The sequence below is a fragment of the Marmota flaviventris genome, chromosome 4 (assembly GCF_047511675.1).
Source record: "Marmota flaviventris isolate mMarFla1 chromosome 4, mMarFla1.hap1, whole genome shotgun sequence".
Taxonomy (NCBI): Eukaryota; Metazoa; Chordata; class Mammalia; order Rodentia; family Sciuridae; genus Marmota; species Marmota flaviventris.
In genome coordinates this window covers 87,790,368-87,810,822 of record NC_092501.1, presented here as the reverse complement: position 1 = coordinate 87,810,822, position 20,455 = coordinate 87,790,368, and the positions used below count along the sequence as shown (strand labels likewise).

The 20,455-nt window shown below is 35.1% G+C and overlaps 1 protein-coding gene across 6 annotated transcripts in view; it reads left to right on the top strand.

Annotated features, from left to right (window-relative positions):
• Nucleotides 1-477: 477 nt before the first annotated feature.
• Ift88 (intraflagellar transport 88) overlaps nucleotides 478-20,455 on the top strand; it is a 126,454-nt gene continuing 106,476 nt past the window's right edge. For 5 of the 6 annotated variants that reach the window (XM_071611343.1, XM_027941572.2, XM_071611344.1 and 2 more), the window contains exons 1-7: nucleotides 478-590; nucleotides 7,246-7,341; nucleotides 10,384-10,446; nucleotides 17,188-17,244; nucleotides 18,388-18,441; nucleotides 19,059-19,122; nucleotides 20,037-20,106. In XM_071611343.1, coding sequence (XP_071467444.1) covers nucleotides 7,252-7,341; nucleotides 10,384-10,446; nucleotides 17,188-17,244; nucleotides 18,388-18,441; nucleotides 19,059-19,122; nucleotides 20,037-20,106 — 398 coding nt within the window. In that variant the 5' untranslated portion in view covers nucleotides 478-590; nucleotides 7,246-7,251. The remainder of the gene's footprint in view (nucleotides 591-7,245; nucleotides 7,342-10,383; nucleotides 10,447-17,187; nucleotides 17,245-18,387; nucleotides 18,442-19,058; nucleotides 19,123-20,036; nucleotides 20,107-20,455) is intronic. The other variant, XM_071611342.1, reaches the window with a different exon arrangement.

Here is a 20,455-nt window from a genome sequence, read left to right as displayed (position 1 = left end):
CGAGAGACGCCCATGGAGAGCATTTCCCCAAATGCTTAATTTTTAAAACGCATTAATTACCAGTTTCTTAGATTATGTCTACATCTCCCAATTACACCTCTTAAGACATAATAAAAAATTAATTATGAAGACAAAGTGGTGGGGGGTGAGATTTCCCACATAGGTATCAACTGAGGACAATTTTATAGGGTGACCAAAAAATTTATTTTCAGGGATTACACTGAAAACGGACTTCCACGGTTCACAGGAAACATTGCATAATAACTTGGTGCCATCATTTGGTCATCTGTTTCCTGGCTGATTTCACCAGGATTTACAGGATCTTGGATCCCTGCGCCCTCTGAACCCTGCCCCGACCCCTCTCGGCCCTGACTTAGAGGCGCAACACACTACTCCTCGCCCCTCCCTCCAGGTCTCCCCTCAGCCCCCGCGCTTCCGGCCCCGCGCGGAGGACTGTGGGAGCGGCTTCCTTGGATTCCGCCCCTGGCAACCGTTCCAGCGCCGCGCTCCGGCCTGCTGAGTAGATTCGCGCAAGCGGCCGCGTCTTCCCTGGGCTCTACTCGCGGTCACCCCACTCCTCTCAGCGAGAGGTAGGAGAAGGGCCTTGGGGCCCGAGCGCCTCAGACTCCGCGCGGCTGTGCTGCGCCGCAAAAGGCGCGCGGAGCCCACGGGGAGCCTCCTCCTGCTTGTGTTGTGAGGCCTGCGGAGGGGCGGAGGACAGATTGCCCGCCCTCGGCCCTTTCCCGCCCACCTGTGGCTGGAAGTCCATGTGGTACCCGTGTCCTTCCTTCGTTGACGCTGGCGTTGGTTCGCACACATCGGTTTCCATAGCTAAGACCAGTTTTTATTACTCCTCCTAAAGGGATGGGCGGTCCAGTTTTTCTTGGGATGGCCGTACCAGTACCAGGTGATAGTCACACCTTAACGAAGCACCTCCAAATACAATAAGACCATTGTACGGGCTCTAGAGTTTCACAGCAAATACAGCGACCATTCCTTTTAGAGATTTAATTCCTTTTGGAGATTGTTTAATAAAATGTTGAGCCAGAAATGATGGCAAAAGTGAACAAAACAATGCATAAAGTATATATAAATTCCAGAGACACTAAGTATAGTTAATCCTCTGTATCCCCAGGGAATTGGTTCTAGGACCCACTCCCCTTTAATTCCAAAATTAATTGCTCGAGTCTCCCTGGACCAGCAGTATATAATTTATACAATTATTCAAAATACATAAGTAATTCATTTTTGGGTTACTTACAAATCCTAACACAATGTAAATGTTATGTATATAGTTATTATAAACAATTGTTTAGGAAATAATGACAAGAAAAAGTCTGTATGTTTTCAGATGTAATTCCCTCCCATCCCCAAGTACTTAACAGGATGCAGACTCCGAAGATATGGAGGGCCAGCTACGGGTTTCCCAGTTTGTTTGTTTGTTTCTGAGCCTAAAATTACAGTTTTTCTGTTTACCAGGCTGATTTTCTGGTTGTGATTGAGAAACTACAATCGACATGTTGGAAGTAGACTGTTCATCAGAGTAGAAGCATGTTAAGAAATAACTTTTACATTTTAAAGAATGTTTTACTGGCAATTATATTGAGGTGGCATTATCCTCAAATTATTTCAAGATGAGAAGCTTGTTGTGTGTATAAGCTGCTTCTGAAAGAGCTTGGAGTATCTAGAAACTCTAAGTGTAATATTTATTTTGCAAAAGTAGCTCTTAGCCATAGGTAATTGCTTTCACTTTTCCTAGGTTTGCTTTCCACATCTTTAAGAATAGTATATTCCACTAAATGTCTGTTCAACTAAAGACTCTCCCAAATATAAACTTTTTATAATCTGGCTTACAGCCCAGCAAAAAGGATCTCTAACTCTAAAAGTAGCTTGTTAATGTGGAAGCTAGACTATTTAAATAGGGCTCATAATCAGGAAGTTCTTGCTTAGCATAATGATTCTCAAAGTGGGATCCCTGGACCAGCAGTATCAGCATCACTTGGTGACTTGATAGAAATGCACATTATATGGAATTGAGAGGGTGATAATATCCTCCACTGAAGACTTGCTGAATCAGAAACAGTGGTGGCTGGGGAGAAGCAATCTGGATTTAATAAATTTTTAGGTTTCTGATGTTTGAGAGCCACAAATATAGTACAGTAGTCCCCCCTTATATGCATGGGATATGTTTGAAGGCCCACAGTAGACACCTACAACCTTTGGTAGTACTGAACCCTATTTATGCTCTGATATTTGCTATACATACATACCTATGATAAAGTTTAATTTATGAACTAGTCACTGTAATAGGTTAACAATACTAAAATGGAACAGTTATAGCAATATGTTGTAATAAAATTATGTGAATCAATCTTCTCACTCAGTATATCTTTTTTTTTTTTTTTTTTTTTGGTACCAGGAATTGAACTCAGGGGCACTCAGCCGCTGACACAACCCCAGCCCTATTTTGTATTTTTTTAAAAAATGTTTTTTTAGTTGTTGATAGACCTTTATTTTATTTATTTATATGTGGTGCTGAGAATTGAACCCAGTGCCTCACATATGCCAGGCAAGTGCACTACTACTGAGCCCTAGCCCCAGCCCCCTATTTTGTATTTTATTTAGAGATAGGGACTCACTGAGTTGCTTGGTGCCTCAATAAATTACAGAGGCTGGCTTTGAACTTGCCATCCTCCTGTCTCAGCTTCCCAAGCTGCTGGGATTATAGGCATGTGCCACAGAGCCCAGCTCAATGTATCTTTTTTAAAAATATTTTTTTAGTTGTTGATTGTCCTTTATTTTATTTATATGTGGTGCTGAGAATTGAACCCAGGACCTCACACATGCTAGTCAAGCACTCTGCCACTGAGCTACAACCCCAACCTCTCTCAATATATCTTATTCTATTATTCTTACCCTTTAATAATGTGTGCTGATACTAAAATGTGACTTCTCTTTGGCATATCTGAATTGCCAGCTTCATGATTTTTGTACTTCAGGGCCATAAATAAGTAAAATAAGGGTTACTTGAGTAAAGCACTGTGAGTATATACTGCAAGAGTTGACCTAATAACCAAGATGGCTACTAAGTGACTAATGGGTCAGTAGCGTATACAGCGTGGATATGCTGGACAAAGGGATGATTCAGGTCCCAGGTGGGTTCAAGCAGTACTACAATATTTTATCACACTACTTATAATGGAATGTTATTTAAAATGCATGAATTGCCCTAAAAAACAAATGTCAAATGTCTTCTTTGATATAAGGAGAGTAGCTAAGAACAGAGTAGGGTCGAAGAGCATGAGAAGAAGATTAACATTAAACAGGGATGAGAGGTGGGAGGGAAAGGGAGAGAGAAGGGAAAATGCATGGAAATGGAAGGAGACCCTCAGAGGTATACAAAAGTACATACAAGAGGAAGTGAGGGGAAGGGGAAAAATAATACAAGGGGGACAAACGAATGTCAGTAAAGGGGGCAGAGAGAGAAGAGGGGAGGGGAGGGGAGGGGAGGGGAGGGGAGGGGGGATAGTAGAGGATAGGAAAGACAGCAGAATACAACAGACACTAGTATGGCAATATGTAAATCAATGGATGTGTAACTGATGTGATTCTGCAATCTGTATATGGGGTAAAAATGGGAGCTCATAACCCACTTGAATCAAATTGTGAAATATGATATATCAAGAACTATGTAATGTTTTGAACAGCCAACAATAAAAAAAAAAAAAAAAAAAAAAAGAAAGGACAGAGATAGAGACAAGGAAGAGTGTGGTGGGTGGATAGAGAGAGGTTGGACTATGGGTGATAAATAGGAATAATAAAATGTGGTAAAAAAAAAAAAAATGCATGAATTGTTTATTTCTGGAGTTTTCCACTTCATATTTTTGGACTGTGTAGTTAAGTGCAGGTAACTGAAGGCATGGAAAGTGAAACCATGGATAAGGGAGAAAAGTGGTCTCCATATTATCTGAGCCAAAGCTTTTAAGTTAAAATATTTTATGCTTCTTCCATCAGTGACCCTTCAGAGGTATTTTGGAATGACTGTTTTTATCTGGCTGACATTTGCTCTCACAGTAATGAATTTTCATCTTCAAAGAGTAATGAGAAATTAACTCAAAGTGGATCAAGGAATTGTAAAAACTAAAACCATAAAACTCTAAGGGAAAAAATAGGTATAAATTTTCATGACCTTGGTTTAGGCATTTGTTTCTTAGATGTGATACCAAAAGTGTAAGCAACTAAAGAAATTGATAAATTATACATCCAATTTTAAAATCTTAGTGCTTTACAGGATACTATCAAGAAGTGAAAAGACAATGTATAGAATGGGAGAAAATATTTGCAAAGCATATATACAATAAGGTCTAGTAGCCAGAAAAATAAAGATTTTTAGCTATATAAGACCATATTATTAAAAGGCAAAAAATCTGAACAGACATTTCTCCAAAGAGATTATGCAAATATCCAATAAATATATGAAAATATGTTCAACGTCACTAATCGTCAGGAAAAATCTGAATCAAAACCACAGTGACATATTTCACATTCACTACTGTGGCTCTACCAAAAAGAGAGACAATAACAAGTGTTGGCTAGTACATGGAGAAATTAGAAACCTCGCATTGCTGAAGGGATGTAAAGTGTTGCAGCCACATTGGAAAACAGTCTGGTAGCTTTTTCAAAAGTTAAACATAGAGTTACCCTCTGACCCAGCAATTCCATTCCTAGATATAAACCTAATAGAATTGAACATATATTCATGCCAAAACTTTATGCAAATATTCACAACAGTGTTACAAGTTTCAAAGTGGAACCAACCCCAGTGTCCACTAACTAATGAATAAACAACATGTTATAAATTTATTATTCAGGGCCCCATTTCTCTTTATGAGATGAAGAATGTTTTGGAATTAGATAGTGGTGATGGTTGCACAACTTGTGACTATACTAAAAACCACTGAATGGTATACTTTAAAAGGGCTAATTTTATAGTGTGAATCATATCTCAAAAAGTAATAATTTTATTAATTTTTAAATACAAATAATTTTTAAAAGGCTCTGGGAAATGACATATTTGGTATTATGCTGAACAATAAAATTTTTAAATGGAATTTTCTTAGGAATTTACTGGCATACTTAAAATTGTAAAAAAAAAATTAAAGAAAATATACTGCTAGGTAGACAAGTAGTTCTAAACTACATTTTTTTGGCTGCTGGCCCTCTTACACCTCTGACCCTCAGAATTGCCTAAACTACTGACTTGATTTGAATGACACTTCTGGGACTCCTTCCAGACTGTCAAACAATTATTACATTTATAGCAAAAGTACACAGTAATTACATTTTTCTCATGATTCTATTTTATTTGCTTTGACATCTATTTTATTCTGCCTAAGCTTGTTTTTCTCAACATTTATTATGAACGTTTTCAAGTGTGTAGCAAAGTTTAAAGAATTTAACTGTGACCCTTTTACTTGCTACCTGGTTTCTACCATTATCATTTTTCTATACTTGCTTTATCATATGGCTATCCTATCCATTATCAACCCTTCTTTTTATACATTTCAAACAAAATTGCAGATATTAAACTTCCTCTTAAATACTTGGCATGCTTACTAATTTAGAGTTCAATATTTATCTACTGTTTTTCCTTTCAAGATAGAATTTACAAAGAAAAGCAGAAATCCTAAGTGTGCATTTGTTGAGTCTTCATACATGGATGCCAGTGTAACCGAAACCCCCATCAAAACATAGAATATTTCTCATTACTCCAGAAAATTCTCTTTGCTGCTTCCGATTTAGTCTCTACTTCCCCATCCCCAACAAGCAATCACTGTTCTGATTGTTTTTTTCCATAGGTTAATTTTGCCTGTTCTAGAACTTTATATAAATGAAACAGTGCTCAATGTACCATTTTATATAAGGCTTCTAGCACACAGTGTAATTGAGATTCTTTCATATTGTTATATATGCCATCAGTGCATGCATTTTTGTATTGCCAAATAGTACTTCATTGCATAAATATACCATATTTTGCTTACCCATTCTATTGCTGGGCATCTTGTCTGATTCTAATTTTGTCCATTATGAATAAAGCTGCTATAAACATTCTTACATAAATCTTTTTGTAGACATATTTTCATTTCTCCCAGGTAAAAACTCTGGAGTAGAATTGCTGGGTCATGAAAGGTAAATATTAATTTATGAAACTGCGAGAATTTTTTCCAAAATTTACAATTTTATACTCCTATGAACAGTGTATGGATATCCCAATTGCTTCACATTTTTGCTGGCCTTATATGTTGTTGATCTTTTAAACTTTATCTATTATGGTGGGATTGTAGTGGTATTTGCATTGCATTGGGCTATTGCTTATGTTTCTTCTGCACTTGATACTAAGCTCCATGAAAATCAGGGTAATCAGCTATACCCTTCCCTCAGTCCTATTACTGTTCTTTCAATGTAGAAGGTATGGAATAAATATAAAATGAGGGCAATGAATGAATGTTTTGACACCTACTTTTAGGAATTTGAAAAAAAAAACTGAAGCCATAGAAATATGTATAGTTAAATTTGGCCAAAAAAGGTTATGCATTTGAATTGAGAATTATTTCTTGGGGCTTGGAGTATAGCTCAATAGTGTGCTTAGCAGCAATACCCTAGGTTCAATTCCCAGCACCCCCAAGTACACACACACACACACACACACACGTACACACATATATTTTAATTTTTATACCAGTCACACATTGTATTAACCAGTTTTCTGTTGCTGGGACAAAATAGCTGAGAAAATCAACTTAGAGGAGGAAAGATTTTTTGGCTCATGTTTCAGAGGCTTTAGTTCATTGTCAGCTGACCCCATTGTTTCTGGATCTGTGTTAAAGCTGTATAGCATGGAGGAAGGGCATGGCAGAGCAATGTTGCTTTCCTCAGAAAAGAGGAGTCAGGAGAAGGAGGGAGAGAGAGAGAGAGAGAGAAAGAGTAATAAGCAGGATATGCCCTTGGTGACTATTTCCCCCAACTAAGTCCCCCTTGTACCATGGTTACCACCTCCCAATAATGCATTCAACCATAAGTAGATAAGTCTGTTTATGAGGTTAGATCTCTCTTGATCCAGTCACTTCCCAAAAGCCCTTCTTTTGAACATTACTGCACTGGGGACCAAGCCTTTAACAAATGAGCCTTTAGGGGATATTCTACATCCAAATCTTAACACATATTTGCACTGTTGATTTTTCTTAGGCACAAATGATGCAAAATGTGCACCTGGCTCCAGAGACAGATGATGATGATCTTTATTCTGGTTACAATGACTACAATCCAATCTATGATACTGAGGTAAAAAAAAAAAAAAAAAAAACTTTTTTTTTTTTTTATATTTATTTTTTAGTTTTCGGCGGACACAACATCTTTGTTTGTATGTGGTGCTGAGGATCGAACCCGGGCCGCACGCATGCCAGGCGAGCACGCTACCGCTTGAGCCACATCCCCAGCCCAACTTTTTTTTATATTAGTCTTTTGTGAACCAGCTCAGTTGATATATGAAGACTTTGGATTTGAAGGTTCTCTGCTTTTTTATGGTTTAAGTAAGTTGACTTAAAAATCGAAAAGTGCTATTAGTGAAGATTCTGCTAACTTCCACCAATAGTAATTATTGTAGTAGAAGGGAAGATCATGAGAAATATTATATAAATGAATGAAGACGAGTTATATACTTTGGTTTTTCATCACTGTGTGAATTAAAAAGACTTAAATCATCTGGAAGTACTTTTTTTTTTTAAAGAGAGAGAGAGAAAGAATTTTAATATTTATTTTTTAGTTTTCTGCGGACACAACATCTTTGTTTTTTGTATGTGGTGCTGAGGATCGAACCCGGGCCGCACGCATGCCAGGCGAGCGCGCTACTGCTCGAGCCACCTGGAAGTACTTAAAAGCAGGTTTTTCTTTCTTTCTTTCTTTTTTTTTTTTAGTGTACTAAATTTGAAGTGTCATGTAATTAGTTGTAATAATAACAGGTATAATATATAACCTAATCACTTGAAACTTGCTTAAGATGATAATACAATATATAGTTTGTCAAGGTACAAAGAAAAAGTTACAAAAGTTGTGTTTAGTGTTTGTTATTAGAAAATTTGTTGATCATTCTTTCTCGCATTTAATTAGAATTTATTGAGCTTATTCATAACATTTTATGAATAGTTCAAGAATCTTAGAAGACTCTTTTTACCAAAAGATCCATCAAAATAGAAGTATAATTAATTATGCTGGAGGTTGTCTTTGGCTTTGTATTTTACATAAAAGTTCCCATGGTTGAACATTTTGTACTTATTTAATTTTCTGTAGTGTGATATGGGAGGTTATAAAGATAATTTAAAGTAAAAGTTAAAGAAGAAATGCTTGTAATAAAATCATGTTTAAAGTACATTGTATTAGTATCCTGTTAATATGAACATTTTACTTTGATTTTCTGCAGACTTTTAAAAAAGTAAATTGAGGGCTGGCTCAGTGGTAGAGTGCTTGCCTCTCATGCATGGGGCACTGGGTTTGAGCCTCAGCATCACATGAATAAATGAAATAAAGGTATTGTGTCCATCTACAACTAAACATTAAGAAAAAACGTTAATTGGGGGCTGGGATTGTGGTTCAGCGGTAGAGCGCTCGCCTAGCATGGGTGGGACCTGGGTTCGATCCTCAGCACCACATAAAAATAAAGGCATTGTGTTGTGTCCATCTATACCTAAAAAATAAGTATTTTTTTAAAAAGTTAATTGGTAGTGACTTCATTTTATATGTATTAATACCAAGCAAGGATATTAGTCTGTTTCTTGTTATAACAAAATACTTGAGGCTTGGTAATATATAAAGAAAAGATATACCTCTGTTTTGGAGATTGAAAGTCCAAGATCAGGCAGTTCCATCTGTTGTCCTCTGGTGAGGGTCCTTGGGTTGCATGGTATTGTGATAGGAGTGGTTACAACAAGCCAGATCACATGGTGAGACAAGAAGCCAGAGTAGAGAGAGAGGGGCTAGTTTGGTGTTCTTATAAGAACCCATTCTCAGGCTAGGGTTGTAGCTCAGTGGTAGAGCGCTCGCCTCTCATGCATGAGGCACTGGGTTCCATCCTTAGCACCATGCAAAAATAAATAAGGACTGGGGTTGTGGCTCAGTGATAGATTGCTTGCCTGGCATGTGTGAGGCACTGGGTTTGAGTCTCATAACCACATATAAATAAATAAAATCCATTGACAACTAAAAAAAGAAATATTAAAAAAATTTTAGGAACTAATTCCACAAGACCTCCATAAATCCCTTTTGAGGACGGCACTCCCAATGACCTAATTACCTCCCCGTCTCTCAAAGATTACACATTTTAGCATCACCACACTGAGGACCAAACTTCCAACATGTGAACCTCTAGGGGACAAACCACATTCAAACCATAGCAGCAGGTATATTTTTGTCTGAAGTAAATTGGAATAAAGACAAGTAAGAGAGTTGTACTAAAGTGTACCTGAGTAATTACAGCCAAATTTATGTTCTAGAAGAAGTAGAAAATGAAATCTTGTTAAAATATTGGCAGTTGGTAAGACTGGGTGTTTTTTAGAGAGCTTAAAAAATGACATTTTGTTCAGAAACCTAAGAACAATTGTATCTCTGACCTTGACTAATGTTTCTTTCCTCAGATTTCCTGAGGGAAAATATAAGTCAAGAATCAGGAAAGCAAAATAACTTATTTCAACTGAGATGATTCCAAATGACAGAACAGGTTGAACTCAATGGAGCCAGCTAGGTTAACTTCAGTCTGAATCTCAAGATTTTACCTGTCCAGTGAGGTGCAAAGGTTTTTCACTTGAGCAGATGTAAACAAAATAATAGAAAGTGTCTGCTTCCTTGCTTGTAAAAAATATGCCCTTTTTTGTCCTGGGGCTTTCTCAGGTAGGAATGGTAGCATGACCCTAGCATATGGGAAAAGAGGGAGAGGGAGTGGAAGGGAGGGAGGGGGTACAGATCTCTTCTTACTGCTGTAGCTACTGGGAAGGAAGGAAGCAAGAGAGGGGAGGGAGGGAGGGAAGGAAAAGAAGGGTCATATCCTATATTTGCGATCTTTTAACCAGGCATTATGATACTGACCTTTTGAATAATAGTTAATAAAATGCCCTTAATAAATTAATTAACATAATCTGTACTCTTATTTGTAAGAAAGGAAGGAGCCTTGATATTTGGGGGAAGATTTGAGGACAGGAGTCCTTGAGTCCCAACCCTGATGTCAGCATCTAGGATATGATGAATTATAGAGGATCTTGAATACCATAAGAGCTTAAACATTTTTCCCCAATTCTCTTTTCATATTTGAATGTTAAATTTGCCATTTCATTTTAGGAATTGGAGAATGATACAGGTTTTCAGCAAGCAGTGAGAACAAGTCATGGCAGAAGACCTCCTGTAAGTGAAATTTTTAAAAAAATGGTAAAAATCACATATCATAAAATTTATCATCTTAATTATCTTGAAATGTAAAGTTTAGTAGTGTTAAGTATATTCACATTCCAGTGAAGCAGGTCTTCAAAATTTTTTCATCTTGTAAATATGAAACCCTGTGACTATTAAACAACAATTCCCCATCTTCTCCCCTTTCCTAAGTCCCCAATAACCACCATTTGCTTTCTATTTCTGTGGATTTGATCATTCTGGGTACCTTACATAAGTGGAATCATAGAGTATTTATGTTTTTAAGACAGATTTATTGCACTTAGTATAATGTCCCCAAGGTTTATCCATGTTGTATCATATAACAACATTTCCTCTTTTTAAAGGCTTCTACTGTATATATGTACCACATTTTTTTTATCCATTCATCTGTCAATGGAGAATTGTCTATTTTGATGTTGAGTTATAGAAGTTCTTTATATATTTTGGATATTAACTAATTAGATATATATGATTTGCAAATATTTTTTCCCATCCAATAAGTTGCATTTTCATGCTATTGATTGTATTCTTTGAAGTACAAAGATTTTTAGTTTGATGTAGTTCTACTTGTCTAAAAATTTTTTTTTCTTGCGCTTTTGGTGTTATATCCTAGAAATCATTGCCACAAGCAATTCCATGAAGCTTCTCCTCTATATTTTCTTGTAGGAGTTTTATAGTTTTAGGTCTTATGTTTAGGCCTTCAGCCTATTTTGAGTTACTTTGTTGTGTATGGTGTAAAAATGTGACCATATATGCAAGGGTTTATTTCTGCAGCCTCTTCTGTTTCTTTCGTCTTGTCTTTATGCTAGCACCACACTGTTTTGATTACTATAGCTTTGTCATGTTTTGGAATCAGGCAATGTGAGTCTGATAATTGTTCCTCTTTTTCAGAATTGTTTTAACTTTTTAGGGACCTTTGATATTTCATTGAGTTTCAGGATGAATGTTTCTATTTGAACAAAAAGCAATGTTAGGATTTTGATAGAGATTGGCTTGAACCTGTGGATCACTTCAGGTTGTATGAACATCTGAACAACATTTAGTCTTCCAATTCATGAATATCTTATGTCTTTTTCATTTGTTTGTGTCACCTTTAGTTTCCTTCAGTAATGTTTTGTAGATTTCAGTGTATCCAATAAGTGGATTTTTAATTTTCCTTATTTTTATTTGACATGTTGTATTAGTTTTTCCTTATCATAATGAGATACCTGAAACAGGTCAACTTTGTAAAGTCTGGGAGCTGAAAGAACAAACAACATGTAGGATCTGGTGAGGGCTCTATGGTACATTGCAGAGCATGGATGGGAGGAAGGATCCCATCTTGAAAAGGAAGCTTGAGAAGAATGTTAGGCTTAAGGTTTTAAACTACTTGCTCTTGTGAGAACTTACTTTAGGAGACCAATTTTCCCCTCTGTCAGCAGAACCCCCTTGACTTCCCACTAGGCCTCCCTTACAGGTTCCACAGTATCTCCCAGTATAGCCACTATGGGAACCATGCCTCCAACACATAAAACTTGGGGAATAAACCACATTCAAACCATAGCACATTTAATAGTTGTACACATAATTTTAAAGTATTTTAAATCAAAAGTTTCTGTATGCTTTTGAAAATATAAGTGTTGTGTATATAAAACATCAGAGTATGTTTACCTAAAATATTATTATTATTATTTTATTTTTTATTGTTGGTTGTTCAAAACATTACATAGTTCTTGACATATCATATTTCACACTTTGATTCAAGTGGGTTATGAACTCCCATTTTTACCCCATATACAGATTGCAGAATTATTTTAAAAATATTTACCTTTCTACTTTTTAAAGTGCTAGAAATATTATTCCTTCAAAACATTGGGTCTTAATAATACAAATTACTTCTTTCTTGTATAGTGATTCTCTTCCACTGGTACATAAATCACTACATTTATTTATTTATTTTTGTAAAATAACTCTTTTGTAACTCTTAAGATTTTTGTATATGTCATGTGAAGCATAGATATGTGTTTTCCACGGTGCATGAAATCTGCCAAACTTCTTTTGTGGTTGAAAATAAACAAGGCTGGGACTAAGTGAAATAGTGAAGTATAGAAAGTTTTCCCTCTAATGATCTATACCTAACATTCTTTTTTAAAAACAACTTTCCTCTCCTAGTTTTATTATAGCAGCTATTTTCAACTGGGGATAGTTTTGCCCACCCACACCTCTAAGGGGACATTTAGCAATGTTTGGAGATAATTCTGGTTGTTATAGAGTGCTGTTAGTATCTAGTGGATACCCATTGATGCTATTAAACATCCTATAATGCATAGGTCAGTTCCACATAATAAAGAATTATCCATCCCAAGAGGTCAGTACTGCCAACATTAGGAAACCCTGATGCAGCAACTCCTCTGCTTTAAAATGAGATACTCTCCTGCTTTCATCTTCCTTCACCTTTTTTATTCTTTCTGCCATCTTCCCTAGCACACATTCTAGTTTAGTAAAAATCAATGATTAGTATTAAACATTTAACATGAAAAGAATCTTGTGAGTAGTTTGCCTCATCTCATTTGGTGTAAGTGAATGTAGCATGGTTCCCTGAAATGAGTTTAACTAGCTGTCAGAGTCCTCCATAAGAGTTCCCTAATTTCTCAAAGCAATTGCAAGCAAAGCCAAGGGTTCCCAGCACTACCTTTAATAATTCTCTGGAATTACTCAGAACTCAATGAAATCTATTGTACTCCCAAGTTTATTGCAACGGAAGGATACAGATTAAAATCTGCCAAGGGAAGGAGGTGTATGGGACAGAATTTGAGAGTGGTCCACATATAGAGCTTCTGATTGTCATTTCTCTATAGAGCCAGGAGTGGTTGTAACTCTTCCTGGCCACTGTATGCGACAGTTCTCTCAAATTACTGCCAACTAGGGAAGTCCACCCAAGATTTTGATGTCCAAAAATTTTATGGGGCTTAATCACATACTGCCCCTATAGTTGCCCTTTGGTCTCCAGCCCCTCCTGGAGGTCCAGGCTGGTAACTCTGGTAGGTGAAACTGATATGTCCCAATGCACCTACCATAGATCACATTGTTAGATCTTCCACTTATCAAGGCCCCCAGACAAACAAAGACATTCTTATCAAGTAGATAGGAGTCTAGAGATCACTTCCCAGTAGCCAAGGGAAAAGGCCAGGTCTCTCTTTGGGTAAAGTAATTCTTCACTACATATTCCACAGCTAGTATTTTAGTTTTAAGGTTAGTTTCATTATTGGAAGAAAAACCAGAACACTGGGTTCTGCTAGGCTATGACTAGACTGTGGACTTTTGAAGAGACTCTATGTTTGACTCAATGTTCTTTTCCTTATCGACCATGACTTAGTAAATCAGGTGATTCACAGTAGGTGATAATTTTGCCAGACTGGCTGCTTTAGTCAGCTTGGAGTTGTTATGATCAGAATATCTGACAGGAAACATCTTATAGGAGGATAAGTTTATTTGGGGCTCATGGTTTTAGAGATCTCAGTCCATAGATTGCCAACTCCATTGCTGTGAGCAAGGTGAAGGAGCACATCATGGGAGAAGAGCCCATCAGAGGAAAACTTCTTAGCTAATGGCAGGGTCAGAAAGCAGAGAGAGAGAAGGGGCCTGTTACAAGGCGTAATGCAATAAGTTGTAAAAAAAGAAAATAAATTGCTGTGGGACCATGAAGAGGGGTTATTTTCCAGTAGTTGGGACAATTAGAAGATGTTTCTTAAAAGATTAAATTAGAGTTATATTAAAGGATCTATGAAATTGAGGCAGACCTTTAAATATAGGAGGAAGGGCACTGCAGGTGAGGGGAAAAGTGACAAAGGGTTGAGACAGTATAAGAGCCTGTCAATGCTGACTACAAAGAACAACAGCAGCAAAACAGATGTAGTCATTAGGTAGAACTTAAAAAGCAGTAATGTTCTTTTGCCCTCAGTTTGTTCTCAAGGAGAAAGTTGCTGAGACCTGTATTCTTCCCTTCTAGCCTTTTCTAAGACCTGGAGCCAACTTTTTCAAGCATTTGAGTTCTAAGCCCTGCAATATTAAAATACCTGCCCCCAAGAAGGCAAAGACCCAATGATTAAAGTTCATCTAACAACTCATGTATTAAAACCTATAATTCAGGCATCTATTTTTCTACAAATAAATAGATGTGTATTTTTCCATATTTTCCTCTATCATAATATGTTCATTATTATTCAGTTCAAAATATTTTCTGATTTATATGGCAATTTCTTCCTTGACCCATAGATTATTTGGGAGTAAATCTCTTAATTTCTAAAATGTTCTAATCATCTTTGTTTTAAATTGTTTTTTAGCTTTATTCTTAGGTAGGGAACATAATCTGTCTGATTTCAATTCTTTGGAATTTATTAATATTACCCAAGTGCATTTTCAAGAAATGTATATTCTGCAGTTGATAATAAGTACAATGTATGGTACAGTGTATAATTGGATCAAGTATATTAATGATTTTGTTCAGGTGTTCTATATTTTTTATGAGGTTTTTTTTTTTTTTTTTTTTTGGTCTACTGGTTCTGTTATTAATGGGAAGTACAAGCACATCTTGCACTGTTAAGGATTTGTCTATCTCTTTTTGGTCTTTGCAGAAGATTTTAAAATTGTTATATCTATATTGTAAAATGAACCTTTTATTGTTGTGAAATATCTTTATTTCTAGTAATGCGTTATGTCCATTTTGTCAGATGTTAATATGTTGATATAGTTATATAAGCTCTCTTTGTGTCTAATATTTGCATCATATGTTTTTCCCAGTTTTTACTTCCAGGTTTTCCAAATCCATGTTTAAGATGTATCTCAATAGAAACATGTAATTGGGCTCTAGTTTTTAAAATAGTCTATCTTCTTATTTTATTGAGACATCTTATTTACATTTAATGAAATATTGTATTTAAATTTTATTGCTTGTTTGGTTTTTTTTTCCTCTTTTAAGTTTTGTTCTCTTCCTTTCCCTCCTTCCCTCCCTCCCTCCCTCTCTTTCTTTCTTTTTTTGCCTTCATTGCTTGTTTTTATTATTCTATTTCCCTCTTCTGTTATCTTGGTAGTTTATATTCTTTAACCATTTTTTTGGTGTGTTCCTAAACATTACAATACTCATCTTTAACTTACGAAAATCTATTTAAACTAGTAGTTTTTCTACTTTCTGTACAATGCCAAAATTTTACACTATTTTCAGTTCTAGAATTACCATTTATTCTTTTTGTTGTTGTTCTCTACTGACTTGTCAATCTTGTCTTTTAACTCATTGAACATATTAAGCATGGTTATCTTGAAGTCTATGTCTGGTATTTTCATTACATGAATCTCCATCTGGATTTCTTTTAATTTGTTTGTGTTTCTTGTGGTTTTGGTTAGTTAGTCTTGCCTCCTGTATGTCTGATTCTTTTTGATTGAACACCAGACATTGTAAATGAAAAATTGTAGAAGTAATTTATTGCTCTATGTCTCTGTTAGTATCTGATAGATACTAGCCACATGTAACTATTTATTTGAAATGAAAAATTCAGATCCATCTTGCAGTAGTCATATTTTAAATACTCAGTAGTCATGTGTGGCTAGTGGCTATTGCAGATATAGAACGTTTTGTTATGCAGAAAGTTCTGTTGGATAGAAGAGCACTCAGGATTTTAGAGATAATTTACTTTTACTTATGACCCTAGCAGTACAAGGTATCTCTGGCCACCTTAATCTGGTTGGATTGGAAGTGATTCTAAATTGGACTTAATCCCTAAAGAAGGCTGGTTGGTATACTTCTATTTGCCTTTCAGCCTGAGGGTATGGTCTTTTGAGTGCAAGCTAGAGCCTGGAGAATTATCAGAGCTGCTCTTTGGCAGTCCCCCAACTCCACTGTTTATCCCCTCAGACGTGAGTCTTTCAAAAACTGTGCTCAGTTTCTCATCCATGCCTTTGGAATGAACAGATGTCTATCAGAGAAAAATAGCGCAAATGCAGGTTCACCTTTCAGGTCTTCCCTTCTCTTCTTAATTTTGAGACCTTGCAATTTTTCAGTTTTGATGGTTCTCTGGTGCATGGAAACAATTTTTTAAACATGTTTTTGTCCCTAGCCTTTTTAATTGTTTTTAGTAAGAAGGTTTTTTTTTTTTAAAGCAATAATCCATCATAGCCAGAAGTAGAATTCCTCAATGAATTGTATTTAAATATGTTGAACAATAAATAAGCCTAACAACTAACCTGTTTAACACATTTTCACATGGTCCTATTTGAACCACTACAATTTTGTTATCAGCATACTTTATATACAAAGGTGAGCAAATTTAGGTTCAAAGATATTAACCAGTTGAGAGAGAATTGGGATTTAAACCCAGTTTCTTAGACATTAAAACCTGCATCTATTATGTGGGCTAGTGGCTGGCAGTACTATGAATGTAGTAAATGTTGAATACATGATAGATGAAAGTATGAAACAGATCTTTCTTTTTAGTACCTTAGGTCATTTCTCAAGTCTCCTTTCTCCTTTAGAATGAATTTCAAAATAAGTCTCTTTCTCAATACTTTCTCAATTAAGAAAAGTGAGCTCTTTAATATTAAGATAGAAATATTTAGAAGAATTATTCTAAATATTACGTAAATATTTTCTTATTGATGAGTCTGTATTTCCATTTCTTTCCCAATTTTCTATTCTATAGCTTAATCAGAATTCTGTTAACTGTGTTCTTTTTCCTCCCCAAGATAACTGCTAAAATACCAAGCACTGCAGTTACTAGACCTATAGCTACTGGATATGGGGTAGGTTTTGTAAGCTGCAAATATTAAGATGCTTTTTCTTAAACATAAGTCAGTTCTAAATAATTTTAGTAATCTTTTACTTCATGAATCAGATATAGTTTCCATTTGGATAGTTATAAGGGTAGTTATGAACATTTAAAAAGTCTAATTTGATTAACAGCTTTGAACATTTTAGTCATTTTGATTTTAAATATATCAGAAAATATTTTGCTGACTTTCCATTTGTAAACCTTTTGTTGGTTGATTAAGTTGCTTCATTTTCTGCATAATATAACCAAGTCTCATGTGTATTCCATTCATGTATTTTATGTGAAATCAGATGTTACCTAAATGTAATGTTGTTGATAATTATTTTTAAAAACTTACTAATTAATAAATGAAGAAATAAAATTTTAAAAAAGTGTTTTGGAATTATATACTTAGGTCTTGCCTTAGAGATCTTTGGAGGAAAGATACTCTATAAAACTCTATAATAAATAAGTAAATCTTTAAATCTTGTCCAAATTACCTACAAGTTGAAGGGAGAAAAAAATGGAAGCACGTGGTGGAGTAGCATTTCCTAGTCCTTATGATAATATTTTCTAAGGGGTCAGAAAAATGGCTTTAGAACCCAGAAGCCCAGGGCACTTGCCTTTATAATGATCCTTTATGTAAGTGAAGAAAGTAGCCTCTTACATAATATAACTAACAGTATGTCATGTGAAACATACTTTCATTAATCATTCTGAACATGTACTCATAAATTTGATTTTTGGTGTTGTTTCAGAATAAGAGACAGCAAACTCTTTCTGTGAAGGGCCAGATATTTTAGGCTTTGCAGGTTATGTGGTCTTTGTCATAGCTATTCATCCACCTCTGCTTTTGTAATGCAAAAGCAACCATAGGCAGTGTGTAAATGGATGGAGTTTGACTGTGTTCCATTTAAACTTTATAAAGGCTTTGGGTTGTTGTTGTTGACTTCTGATTTTAGAGTTTCATAGTTTGATTCTATGCCTTCAGGTGATAAATGGGAAAAAATTATGTGTAAGTTTACTTGTCAAAAGAATGAAGAAAAAAATATGAAGAAAACATCTATAACTTGGTTTTTAAAAATAAAGGTAGCTGTGTTTAGGAATCTTTTTAACTGACTTTTCTGTTTATTAGTCCAAGACATCCCTGACATCATCAATGGGAAGACCAATGACAGGGGCTATTCAGGTATCTCTGCTATTTAGTTGTTGATTTTGTGCCTTTCTCATGACCTGGAATTTATACCAGAGATTCCCCTCTCTGTTATATATTTTAAAATGTTAAATTACTTATATAATGACCCTGATTCTTAAAATTGTGGGGTAAAGTTTAGACTGTCCTAAATTGTCAGATTTATGTTCAAAGATTGTTCTAAATCTTTGGATTTATGTATTGAGGTCTCAAATGAAAACCTATTGGGGAGTAGATATAGAAATGGTTTATATTATATATATATGATGTGTTTGCTGAGACCTGCTTTTATTCTGTTATCCTTTTCAATGATTGTGTTATGTGCTATATATAGGAGACCAGCCATAAGTAGGAGACTATCTAAATAATGTTAATTAGTTTTTTTCTTTTCAAACTGAGAGAAACCAAGTTATATCAAGGAATGGAAACTTTATGGAGAAAGAGAAAATACACAGGATTGATATATGAAGAGATAGAAGTAAGGGATAAGCGGATAGTAATTAAAATCAGTATTAAAATTGGGACTATATTATGATATGTGTCGTGTACAGAATTTTAAATAGGAGGTAGATCTTGTCTTAGAATACTTTTTAAATAATTTCTATTCTTTGAAGGATGGAGTAACTAGACCCATGACAGCAGTGAGAGCAGCAGGTTTTACCAAAGCATCTTTGAGAGGTTTGTTATACAAACTCTATAATAATTTTTTCATGTATCTTAATTTTTTACTGTTTTTGTATATATGAATGTCATTCCTATTTTAAATAAAATCTAAAATGCCATTGATTATAATTGATTCTTATTTGAGGTACCACATAAGAGAGGAAGGGGCCATGCACAGTGGCGCATGCCTATAATCCTAATGACTCAGGAATCCGAGGCGGGAGGATCATGAATTCAAAGGTAGCCTCAGCAATTTAGTGAAGGCCCTGAGCAACTTATCGAGACCCTGACTCAAAATAAAAAATAAAAGGGCTGGGATGTGGCTCAGTGACCCCCTGGGTTAAATCCCTAGTATTAAAAAGAAAAAAAGGAAAGAAAAGAAATTGTTCTATAGCTCCATTGGAATGGTAGTTAAAACAGTTTTTGATTTATCAAAATGTATTGAACCATGCATTTAAACTATGGCATTTTATTTTATATAAGTTAGAGCTTGTTTTAAAAAATGAAAGATGAAAATAGTATTTAATTATAGAAGCTAAGTAACAATTAAAACATAAAATTATGACAAAAATTAATGTTTATTATACCAGTAAGGAAAATTAGGAAGCCAATATCAGATAATAACTCTCATGATTGATAATTTAGAGATCATGCTAGATAGAGGTAGAGTTCACTGTGGGGAAATGCTAAGAGTATCTTTTATATGTTAACACACAAGTTTTATTTACATAGTTTCATGTATGTTAAAGATCTTACCAATTTCCTGACATATAAAATATTTATGTAGACTTAATAAATGTTATATCCATTTAACAAACAGGGAATCTAAATTATTTAATAAGTAGGTAAATGAAATAAGGTGCAAATTTCATGTTTTCTTCAGTTTTCTGGGTTGCAAATTAAATATGAACTCTTGAATTGTGTCTCAGGCTCTGCATTTGACCCACTTGGTCAATCAAGGGGCCCTGCTCCTCCTCTGGAAACCAAAAACGAAGATAGGTATGCAAGTCGTTTTATTGTCATTTTGTTATTGTTGCTGAATGTTTTTTATTTTTATTTTCCAGATGTGTAATTTAAAAAGTTTGTCCCAGCAGGAAAGTAATCAAACACCATTTCTAGTTCTTAGAACTAGCAAATAAATCAAATCTAAGAATAGCTACATGTGTTCTTTGCAGTTTTGTTACAATATTATTTGACTTGATGTCTAATTTTTATGGGTGTCAGTAGTGTTTCTTTTGAGGGTCAAATGTGATTGTATGTGTTATGATTATTATAAAAGGACATTTAAAAGAAAAAAATTAAGAATACATGTCAACTTAATCATATTATTGAGCAATATAATTTGTGT